Here is a 12,693-nt window from a genome sequence, read left to right as displayed (position 1 = left end):
AGACATTTTTATTGTTCCAAGATGACTGCTTTCAACAGTCTTAAGCTGCCATCATCTGATGTTATGAAACTTATCATAAAATGGTCTTGTTACATTCCATGAAGTCAAAGCATAAAAGTCATTTGCCATATACACATGTCTTGACTTCATGTAATGTTACATTACAATGTTATAACAAGTTCCATAAGATCAGATGATGACTGTTGAAATCAGTTATCTTGGAACAATAAGGCTCTGCTCTGTGATCACAGTGCACAAAGTGTGTTCATTTTTGATCCTACCATTTGCCCCAAAGCACAGCATGTCTACCTTACAAAGTCCTTAAGTTGAAGTGGGCTGACAGACTTAACACTTGAGTGAGCACACTGCTTTTTATAACATGAGTGGGCATGTGGTGTACTTTGTACACGTGTACAGAATAGCTGTATTTATATTACCAAGGTAAACATGGATGAGCAAAATCACAATTTAATCTTAGTTTAAATAAATGACGGTAAAATGAACTTACATTACAAAAGCTAAATCTCTGTTTCATTATACAATAATAAAATAACATTCATTACAAACTCTGCGGTGGCCTACAAATGTTACCCTACAGTTGAAACTCACTCAAAGCATTAAACAATGCAGTTGCATCAGATCTGAGTCAATTTGTTCAATTGCTAATTATATTGGAGACAACTACCTCATTGTGGGATTGTGGTCCTAGCTTGGAATCTGGGTCATTTTCTTGCGTGGATCATAATTTTTTTTCTCAGCTAGCTTACTATTTATTTTATATTACTGCTACTGTCAAGAAGTGATGAAGAAAATAGAAGAGGAAGAAGATTATTGGGAGTGAACAGGAAGAAGAAATATCTCGATTTGGACACTGCTGCATGTGAATTTTCTGCAACAGAGAACTGTACGAGAACTGGAAGCAATGAGACGAAAAGGCAGCAAGAGAATTTGAATGGAGGATGACATTAGAAGATGATGCACATTCAGATGGATGGGTGGGTGTGAGGGCATACATGCAGCAGGTGTGGGAAGGCAAGCTACCTTGAATTTGCCTATATGTAAGATGTTAGGTTAGTTAGGTTACCATATTTGTGCTAAACAAGCAACACAAATTTCTAACACTTACTTTCACAACTGTGTTACATATGTTTTTTTAAGTCAAAGATTATGACAGGTAGATGTCACATGTATGCTATACAAAATAACAAAATGAGAACAATGTACACAATATGTTTACTTACTTTGTGATTGTCATCACTGTATGATACAGTATTCCAAAAACAATGTAAAGTGCATATGAAACCCATAATGAATTAGTCAGAGCCGAAATTAAAAGTGCACTTCCTTGCAGCAGTGAACAAATTGTAAGAAATAATTCTCCAATCAGTTGCCAATTGAACCTTAACCAGCCACAGGCAAGAGATGAAATTGCTCCTAAAAAGAAAATAAATGCTGCATTAGCTTCTTATTACACATGCATGTCAAAATTGTATTTAAATAACAGATAGTTAGTGTTTATAAATATGAATAAAATATTTGAAAAGGTATTTATAATTTTTTAATAGCAGTCTATTAACACAAATCTTAAAAGTCAGCCATAATGTGTAAACAATAATGATGGAAGTTCATAAGTTGCCTACTACTGTCATTCTTTACAAAGTATGAAAAATTTCCTATTGGCCATTATAACTTCATATTATCACAGTCAGATAACTCATTTTTCCTATTTCTTATTTTACTTCCAAAATCAGCATTGACAAGTGTATCAGCCTTCACACTTCACTTTAACATACTTAGATAATTAAACATTTTCCAGTTTCTTATTTCATTTCCAAAATTAGCATAGTTATTGTTCTTTGGGGAACAATGCTAGACATGATTTATAATTCACTCACACATCATCATATGTTCCTTTTGTGCATGTCTCACAGAAACATATTCGTTTCATCATTAGTAATGTAGATTCACTTAGATGTGATTATAAATTTCTACAACCACTATTTTTGGTTTAACAGCAGTTCCCATCCATTATTCACATCATGTGATGAGCACCATTGTAAAATGTCTCAGTGTAACTGCTTGAGGTGGGTGTAATTGAACCTCATCTTTGCACAGAGACTATCAGGTGAACAGTGTTTCCACATGAAGGCCAAATGAATGTCTCACAATGAATGAAGACACTTTCACAAAACCTACCAGCTGCTGAAAATGTAACACAGATGTTTCATCCTAAGCAGAATTCTCATACACTTTTACTAATATGGGGTGAGTCCAAGGTGAATAACTTAATGGGAACAGGATACAAATAGCAGTATATGGAATAAACTGCCCCCACTAATATCTGCACATACATATATTTTGACAATTATCATACACGTGCACACAGTACAAGGTATCAGAACAGACTGAATTAACATAGCGGCTCGGATGAGTGACCTGAGTCCCAAAGATTAATGTTGTCTATGGTCCATATGACCTATCAATGCCACAACTTTTTTTATCTATCATTAGTTTCCAATGACATACATTTCTGATTTTGTCTTGCACAACTACACTGCTCTTGCATGATTGTGACACAACTGTTTCCAAATCACAAGATTTGTATGAATTTTTGTTTCTCTTTATTGTGCCTGTGACTGTATAATAATTCTTCACAGCTATGGGAAAGAGTGTGCCTGTTGAGGTATTTCCTGACACACATTACACATTTTCCTAAAATCTGAATATTAATGAAAATGGTTATCATTTAGTGCTGTAGGTAAACTTCATTTGAACTTAAACATCTATGGTCAAGTTGTTTGGCGATAAACTGTTCCTCTATTAAGTCACCACAATGAAACGTTTACAAATCTGTATCTTAAAAAATAGCTACCTAATTTTGTTTTTGCAGCCAATTAATTCACTTCAAATAATGCTGTTGGAGGAACATCTACAACTGAGCATTATACCAGAGCTTTGTGTTTGCTGTTAATACACTGCATCCTATACTCGTCCATTGTGGTGCTCAGGGTCACTGCACAAACTTATAACACCTGAAGATGAGTGTATAAGAGCCCGATACCAGTCTTGTTTTAAATACAAGAATCTTACAACTGCAGCAGTATTTTCAACCTCTGGTAATTCACTTCAGTATCTCTTTCACAGATTATTATTATTTTTCTCCAATTTGATTTTCGTTATCAGAGACAGCTCACTGATACTGGATACAGTTATACTAGGAACTGGTATCCTGGTGATTGTAGTGGTTATTTGTAACTATTTTAGGTATAATGGGAAGTATTTCATTTGCTCCATGAACAAAAACCTTGTGAGGTTACAAGTTTCAGAGCCAACATACAATGAAGAGGGATAGAAACCTTTGCAAAACAGTGCCAAAACTGAATCTTAAACATTTCTCTGTTGCACTTGTGTTCACAAGCTTACTGAGCTTTGGAAAATGACAGGTCCAACATCTGGTGCACAGAGTCAGTTCCCAACTCCCAGGAGATCCCTCTCCTCTGTCAGCAGCACAACATAATATGGCCATCATCAGCTAAAAATTCTCAGAGGGATGTGGCTGAGACCATTTCCCAGTACAATGTATTTTGTAATCTCACAAGGTTTCATCCATAAACTGACTGAAGTAATGCACACTATAACTAAAGTAATTAGGAACAAGCAATATTGTCGTCTGGTTACCAGTTGCTAATATAACTAAATAAAATTTCTGTGAGCTGTCTCCAATTATAAATTCAAATTAAAGATAAATAATAATAATCTGTGAAGCAGATCACAATGCAAGACACAAAAATAACAGACCTTGCCCTACATAGGGTTCAGAGGGGAGGTATGTAATCTGCTACAAATGTATTCAACAACAACTTCCCATCTAATATAAGGCAAGAAGTAGATAATTACAACTACTTCAAAAGAAATTTAAACACAATCCCCATTGTTCTACAAATTGACAAGTTCTCTTAGCTATGTGATAAGTGGCAGTGGTCGTTGTGGAGTTGTGTGACAAGTAGTAATGTTTGCATATCTGCAGATGCACATAAATTGAGTGATATAGTCTATCTTCCTATTTACTTTTCATGCAAGCTTTTCACTGGTTATTATCCAATTTATTTAATTGTTTAAGGAATGGAAGTACAAACGGTAACATTACTCTAAGTGAAACAGTGACACTGATGATATTCATGGTACCTGAACAACCAACACATAGAATAAAATTGTAAACTTATGAAAATGTGCCATATTTTGCACTTCTACTTACCAATAATTGTGTAAATTGCTTCAACTGCAGCATTATAAAGGAGCTGTTGTTCTTCCTTTTTGTTCTCATTCAGAATAGAGTCCCACAAAAGTTGAATGTATGTCAATACCTGTAACAAGATGTATACTAGTCATCCTAATGGAGTAGTGGCATAGAATATTTTCAAGCTAATGTAACAAATGTTCAGAAATGATGATGATGATGATGATGATGATGATGATGATGATGATAATGAAGATGTCAGGTTTAATTTCCCTTCCTATGTAGAATGCCTTTGTATGAGTATTTAGAGATCAAATTATAATGTTAATGAATGTATGGAGGAAAGTTATACTGAATAGGTGTCCATACTTGTTCCCCATTTCGAAAATTTTTTATATGGACGCAACAAGATAAGGCTACTATAATGAAAGTTTTATGATCGCAGGAGCATCAGGAACCAATCCCTTTGAAAGAGAAATGTTTGATTCAACGACTCAAAGGCTTCATGAATATCTGAACTAGTGACATGTGAAATCTCTCCTAGGTACCAAACACAAAGCCATTTGGAGGAAATGGGTGGATCATATGTTCCACTTCAGGCTGTTGCAGGATGATGAAGCCCTCCGACTTGCTAGTGTAGGAATGTGATGGGTTACTATCCTGAAATCAAACACTTCCACTTTATATTTCAATATAGATGTACATTTAAGTAAAAGCATCTACACGTGTATATACAACAAGTCACATAATCATCTCAAACTTTTCATCCAAAGAACTCGTAAGTGGAGAGAGAGTCCTCGTTTGTAGGTCGATGTTTATACTGATGCCACACTGGTCTTGCACCTCATGTTTTATTCAGTCAACTTTTGTTTTAGTGCTAAATGACTGCCCTTTAGTTCCTTCATATATATGTTTTGCTAGTTAATCCCTTTACTGGTAATGGTATGCTTAATAACCAGACTATACATTTATTAGCTTTTGAGAATAACTACATTACAACAGTGGACATCAAAACAATAAAATACACCTTAGCTATAGAAGAAGGCACACAGTCATTGATTACTTATAAATACAAAGGCTACTGCTTTGATGCATCTTGTAATACTAAGATAACCATGTCTTTGGAGCCTTTTGGATAATATTTCGAGTTTGTAAAGCTAGCACTGTGAATGGAGTATTGTTTGATTGCAGTGACAAAAGTGGCCAGAGCATTAAGTAAGTGGAAGAGAAAAGCAGATGTATTTATTAATCATTTCTCATCAGAAATAACTGTTCCAGTGAAACAAAAATTTTTGATCTAACTGTCATCTTTTAAAATTTTAATGGTTCAAATTCTTAAGGTAGTAATATATGAGATAGCACACAATGGCTCAGATTCTGCATCCCTGCATCAATATCTTAGAATTCATACCTCCATACCAAAATTACAGAGGAGGAGGAGATAAGTGTTTAACGTCTTATTGACAATGAGATCATTAAAGGTGGAGCACAAGCTCAGTTAGGAAAGGATGGGGAAGGAAAGTGACCATGCTGTTTCGTAGGAATCAGCCTAACATTTCCCTTAAGTGATTTGGGGAAAGCATGGAAAACCTAAATGAGGATGGCCAGACAGAGGTTTGAAGCAATGTCCTTCTGAATGTGAGTCCAGTGGGCTAACTACTTCATTACCCCACATGGTACCAAAATCACAGGCTCTCATTCATTTGTCATGTGGTACTTAATTTAATTTTCCTGAAAATTGATTAAGGGATACTTACTCTGTCAAAAGTTCACACACTCCAGCTCACCATATTCCACTTTTTTAGGAGAATTCAAAAAAATCATTGCTACATTACAGTAGATAATAAATAAGACTTTATCGTAATAATGTTAGATGCCTCAACCTTCGTTAGTCACTGTCCTCACCCATCCAGTCCCCTCCCTGTTCCCATTCCAGCACTACACAGCTGTCATTTCACCGCCACACCCAGTCTTTTAATTTCTTTTTATTTCTCGCCTTTCAGCTACTTAACCCTTCCCCCTCTCCATACCTTCTCTCCTGCCCTCCGTCTAAACTGCAACACTTCACTGCCCGCCACTCCCACCATACTATCCCTCCCCCTCCCTGCCCCAGCCTCCTCCTTAGCCCCACCCAGTCGCCACTCCCATCATGCACTGGTGCTGCTGCTCGCAGTGTAGTTTCAGCTCTCTGAGACTGCAGACATGTGTGCAAGTTGCTTTTGCATGAGCGTGTGTGTGCGTGTGTGTATGTGTGTCTACTGCTGACAAAGGCCTTAATGGCCGAAAGCTACGATTGTGTGAATCTTTTTATTGTGCCTATGGCGACTCAGCATCTCTGCCATATGGTGAGTAGCAACTTTCCTTCTCTGATGTTGTTAGATGCATGTAGGCTTCCTGAGATGCCTGACTGAGATATGTCAAAGTTTGATGTGATGTTTTTATGTCTTTATCAAATCCAAGAAAACTCAGCTTGAACAAGTCAGGTTGTTGCAAGTCAGATTGTTGCAAGTCAGGTTATAATATTTTATTTTAAATTGTTTATTTATTTAAAATAAAATACATCAGCTCCTTCATAAATCCTGTTCACAAACTAAATATCTACATGTTAGATTTCATCTTTTTTTCTTCTTCTCATCCCCAAAAATAAATAAAATATTCACAAAATTTCATTTTACATGCACACAGAATCAAACTGATGACACATGAGAGAAGAATTTCTAAATTTCATGTTATTTTCACTAGTCTGCAGACATATAAAATTGTATGAAAATAAGCAAACTATTGAGATACTTCAACACAAAATTTCTATCAAGTATAACCATCTTACATAATAGTGAACTTTAATATTGTTTGGATTACTCAGTTTGCTCCAGTGTAGAATGGAAGTTCACACTACATTTCAGCTCAATGTAACAAAAGCAGTTTTTTCCAGATTATTTACTTGAGAAATCTGGATCATTACAAGATGAGAGAATAACTAAACACTACTCGCCCTCAGTACAGCTGATACACATTAGAAACCATTGTTAACTTTTAAGACTTCAGTTCCCCTCATTTTTACAGTGGTTATGGAGGGGGAGGATCTGGTCACCCACAATCTGGGGTCTGACTGACCTAGTTCACTCCACAATCTTCTCAGACCTACCCCACTTGCCTTCTTGGCAAAAGTAACTAACAGCTCCTAATGTGGACCTCTGTAGTCAGTTATGTAACTGAGATGCTATAGGTCATGAAGGCCTGATCACAGTGATGTGATGGGTGGATACCAGATGGCTGTCTGATGGCCTGTCATAAAAACAGCAATGTCAGATACTCATTTTGTACCCAAACGCAATAGTCGTAGATGTACTAGACAGCAGCCAATGATGTTTGTGCGCAGTGTGGTGGCCCTTCCTGATGGCTAACACAGTGTGTTCCCCTAGATGAGAGGCAGCGTGTAAGTGAGGCTACATGGTCAGCAATACGGGCTGGTGTCAAATCGAGTACGGGAGAGGTCTGTTGAATTGCTGTTGGCAAAGGTAACCATACAGGCGAGCAGGAATAAGTGGCTGCGCGAGGGACACGCTAGAGTGTGGAGAACCTCACCGTGGACCCCGACACGCAGTCATTTATTACTCAAAAGGTGGTCCGTCATTTGGTAGCAGCATTCAGACTCGGAGCAGACAGCGAGTTCACTGTTAGTGAAGACAGAGTCGGGCAACAGAAGTTCACTGATCCATTTCGACTTGGGCATTGGTGTAGATTTCCCTTTGTAACTGGGTACTGGTGGCGACTGCACAATCCCTGTCTAAAATTGGCAATATATACACCGTCCTGGCCTGCTATCATTTCTGAGATGGCGGTGCTTTTGTCTCTAAGCTACAACAGCATTGAGGAGCAAGGTGTGACCAGTGGCTGACCACACTACTGTTGCCCCGACTTTCCTTCATGTTGGCAACTGTATAGTGATTTAGCCCCCACAAGCAGTTTCCATAGTGTCAGCATAATCAGCTTTACACAAAATCACCTAACTGTCCCCATAATGTGGCTTCTTGTGTCACTTTAGTGTGGTGTCTCCTGTTTAGTTAGTTATAGGACTTTTCTGCTGTGACAGGCAGAGCTGTGGCGCAACATGCCTCGCCTCTTCGGAATTTCTGGGCCACCGGATCAGGGACCATCTATATCTCTGGAAAAAGTCTTGGCAAAACATCTCATAATTTGCGATACATATGCAACACGTGTTGATTTCTCTTATAAAATCTAGAATGAAGCACAACATTTAGTGACTACTTATGTACCATTCATTATTTCCTAAGGTTGACCCAATTCACTGGCAACTGATGCACTGGGACTTCACATGGGTGGGCAGTTTTCCATCTAAAATGGATACAGTCTACACACACCAGAGTCAGAACCAGGATGGTGCTATAAATTCAGATGCTCATCATTAAGACTTTCAGCATCAATCATTACAGTAATGTTGAACATGCTGGAGCATCTTTTCCACAGTAATGCATCCTTTTGTGGTTGCTATTGATCAACTGAACTTCCCTAAATTTTCACACATACCCATTACTTCATTAAACCATAATCCAATAAATACAGAACAAACTAATTAAATAATATGCACAGCTCTTTCTTTTTAACAAATTCCCTTAACAAATAATCTTTTAAAAGCATAAATCTTACTAATTTGATTTTTATACTTCTTACCCCCCCCCACCCAAGAACCATGGACCTTACCGTTGGTGGGGAGGCTTGCGTGCCTCAGTGATACAGATAGCCGTACCGTAGGTGCAACCACAACGGAGGGGTATCTGTTGAGAGGCCAGACAAAAGCGTGGTTCCTGAAGAGGGGCAGCAGCCTTTTCAGTAGTTGCTGGGGCAACAGTCTGGGGGATTGACTGATCTGGCCTTGTAACACTAACCAAAACGGCCTTGCTGTGCTGGTACTGCTAACGGCTGAAAGTAAGGGGAAACTACAGCCGTAATTTTTCCCGAGGGCATGCAGCATCACTGGATGGTTATCTGATGATGGCATCCTCTTGGGTCAAATATTCCAGAGGTGAAATAGTCCCCCATTCAGATCTCCGGGTGGGGACTACTCAGGAGGACATCGTTACCAGGAGAAAGAAAACTGGAATTCTACGGATCAGAGAGTGGAATGTCAGATCCCTTAATCGAGCAGGTAGGTTAGAAAATTTAAAAAGGGAAATGGATAGGTTAAAGTTAGATATAGTGGGACTTAGTGAAGTTCAGTGGCAGGAGGAACAAGACTTTTGGTCAGGTGAATACAGGGTTATAAATACAAAATCAAATAGGGGTAATGCAGGAGTCAGTTTAATAATAAATAAAAAAGTAGGAGTGCAGGTAAGCTACTACAAACAGCATAGTGAACGCATTATTGTGGCCAAGATAGACACGAAGCCCACACCTACTACAGTAGTACAAGTTTATATGCCAAATAGCTCTGCAGATGATGAAGAAATTGAAGAAACGTGTGATGAAATAAAAGAAATTATTCACATAGTGAAGGGAGATGAAAATTTAATAGTCATGGGTGACTGGAATTCGGTAGTAGGAAAAGGGAGAGAAGGAAACGTAGTAGGTGAATATGGATTGGGGCTAAGAAATGAAAGAGGAAGCCACCTGATAGAATTTTGCACAAAGCACAACTTAATCATAGCTAACACTTGGTTCAAGAATCATAAAAGAAGGTTGTATACATGGGAGAACCCTGGAGATACCGACAGGTTTCAGATAGATTTTATAATGGTAAGACAGAGATTTAGGAACCAGATTTTAAATTGTAAGACATTTCCAGGGGCAGATGTGAACTCTCACCACAATCTATTGGTTATGAACTGTAGATTAAAGCTGAATAAAATGCAAAAATGTGGGAGTTTAAGGAGATGGGACCTGGATAAACTGAAAGAACCAGACGTTGTACAGAGTTTCAGGGAGAGCATAAGGGAACACTTGACAGGAATGGGGGAAGAAATACAGTAGAAGAAGAATGGGTAGCTTTGAGAGATGAAGTAGTGAAGGCAGCAGAGGATCAAGTAGGTAAAAAGACGAGGGCTAGTAGAAATCCTTGGGTAACAGAAGAAATATTGAATTTAATTGATGAAAGGAGAAAATATAAAAATGCAGTTAATGAAGCAGGCCAAAAGGAATACAAACGTCTCAAAAATGAGATCAACAGGAAGTGTGAAATGGCATAGCAGGGATGGCTAGAGGACGAATGTTAGGATGTAGAGGCTTATCTCACTTGGGGTAAGATAGATACTGCCTACAGGAAAATTAAAGAGACCTTTGGAGATAAGAGAACCACTTGTATGAACATCAAGAGCTCAGATGGAAACCCAGTTCTAGGCAAAGAAGGGAAAGCAGAAAGGTGGAAGGAGTATATAGAGGGTCTATATAAGGGCAGTGTACTTGAGGACAATATTATGGAAATGGAAGAGGATGTAGATGAAGATGAAATGGGAAATACGATACTGCGTGACGGGTTTGACAGAGCAATGCAAGACCTGAGTCAAAACAAGGCCCCGGGAGTAGACAACATTCCATTAGAACTACTGACAGCCTTGGGAGAGCCAGTCCTAACAAAACTCTACCATCTGGTGAGCAAGATGTATGAGACAGGCGAAATACCCTCAGACTTCAAGAAGAATACCATAATTCCAATCCCAAAGAAAGCAGGTGCTGACAGATGTGAAAATTACCGAACAATCAGTTTAATAAATAACGGATGCAAAATACTAATGCGAATTCTTTACAGATTAATGGAAAAACTGGTAGGAGCTGATCTCGGGGAAGATCAGTTTGGATTCCGTAAAAATATTGGAACACGTGAGGCAATACTGACCCTACGACTTATCTTAGAAGCTAGATTAAGGAAAGGCAAACCTACGTATCTAGCATTTGTAGACTTAGAGAAAGCTTTTGACAATGTTGACTGGAACACTCTCTTTCAAATTCTGAAGTTGGCAGGTGTAAAATACAGGGAGCAAAAGGCTATTTACAATTTGTACAGAAACCAGATGACAGTTATAAGAGCTGAGGGGCATGAAAGGGAAGCAGTGGTTGGGAAGGGAGTGAAACAAGGTTGTAGCCTATCCCTGATGTTATTCAATCTGTATATTGAGCAAGCAGTGAAGAAAACAAAAGAAAAATTCAGAGTAGGTATTAAAAACCATGGAGAAGAAATAAAAACTTTGAGGTTTGCCGATGACATTGTAATTCTGTCAGAGACAGCAAAGGACATGGAAGAGCAGTTGAACAGAATGGACAGTGTCTTGAAAGGAGGATATAAGATGAACATCAACAAAAGCAAAATGAGGATAGTGGAATGTAGTCGAATTAAGTTGGGTGATGCTGAGGGAATTAGATTAGGAAATGAAACACTTAAAGTAGTAAAGGAGTTTTGCTGTTTGGGGAGCAAAATAACTGATGATGGTCGAAGTAGAGAGGATATAAAATGTAGACTGGCAATGGCAAGGAAAGCGTTTCTGAAGAAGAGAAATTTGTTAACATCGAGTATAGATTTAAGTGTCAGGAAGTCGTTTCTGAAAGTATTTGTATGGAGTGTACCCATGTATGGAAGTGAAACATGGACGATAAATAGTTTAGACAAGAAGAGACTAGAAGCTTTCAAAATGTGGTGCTGCAGAAGAATGCTGAAGATTAGATGGGTAGATCACATAACTAATGAGGAGGTATTGAATAGAATTGGGGAGAATTGAGTTTGTGGCACAACTTGACAAGAAGAAGGGACCGGTTGGTAGGACATGTTCTGAGGCATCAAGGAATCACAAATTTAGCATTGGAGGGCAGCATGTAGGGTGAAAATCGTAGAGGGAGACCAAGAGATGAATACACTAAACAGATTCAGAAGGATGTAGGTCGCAGTAGGTACTGGGAGATGAAGAAGCTTGCACAGGATAGAGTAGCATGGAGAGCTGCATCAAACCAGTCTCACGACTGAAGACCACAACAACAACAGCAACACTTCTTATTCCTTTTAGTTTACCTGGTGTTTTCTTACTCCACTGTTTTGGTATGTCCTTTGGTACTTTCGCTTTGGAATAAAAGTTTGCAATGATATATATCAAGAAATTTATCTCTAAAACTATTCTGACACATAACCCGTATATTGTACTAGCAATATCCACTACAGTAGTCTCATTTATTCCCCTTACTTAAATGTTAATTACAAGTTAACTCCATTTTGTAGTGCTACATTTGTTTGTTGCCTACAGTATCATATCATACAAATTCAGTCTTAATTATGTGCATGCAATTTATTCAGTCTCAACTTTGGGGAAGGGGGATGAACCTTGCAGCAGTATAGCAGTCACTGGCAACAGCTTCTCTCAATTGGAGCAACACTCCACCAATTTCTACTGTGTTCTGCTGATGAGCAATTTTCATATGATGCTTCCTACAACCTCCAGTTCATGCGAGGTATGTCC

At 38.3% G+C, this 12,693-nt stretch overlaps 1 protein-coding gene across 4 annotated transcripts in view; it reads right to left on the bottom strand.

The window, feature by feature from the left end:
• LOC126237536 (thiamine transporter 1-like) overlaps window positions 1–12,693 on the bottom strand; it is a 713,275-nt gene that overhangs the window by 144,873 nt on the left and 555,709 nt on the right. For all 4 annotated transcript variants that reach the window (XM_049947721.1, XM_049947722.1, XM_049947720.1 and 1 more), the window contains 2 exons: window positions 4,256–4,364; window positions 1,242–1,434 (listed from right to left, as the gene is read on the bottom strand). In XM_049947721.1, coding sequence (XP_049803678.1) covers window positions 1,242–1,434; window positions 4,256–4,364 — 302 coding nt within the window. The remainder of the gene's footprint in view (window positions 1–1,241; window positions 1,435–4,255; window positions 4,365–12,693) is intronic.

Source organism: Schistocerca nitens, chromosome 2 (assembly GCF_023898315.1).
Source record: "Schistocerca nitens isolate TAMUIC-IGC-003100 chromosome 2, iqSchNite1.1, whole genome shotgun sequence".
Lineage (NCBI taxonomy): Eukaryota > Metazoa > Arthropoda > Insecta > Orthoptera > Acrididae > Schistocerca > Schistocerca nitens.
The sequence above is the reverse complement of the archived record's forward strand: the minus strand, read 5'-3'. Positions and strand labels throughout refer to the sequence as shown.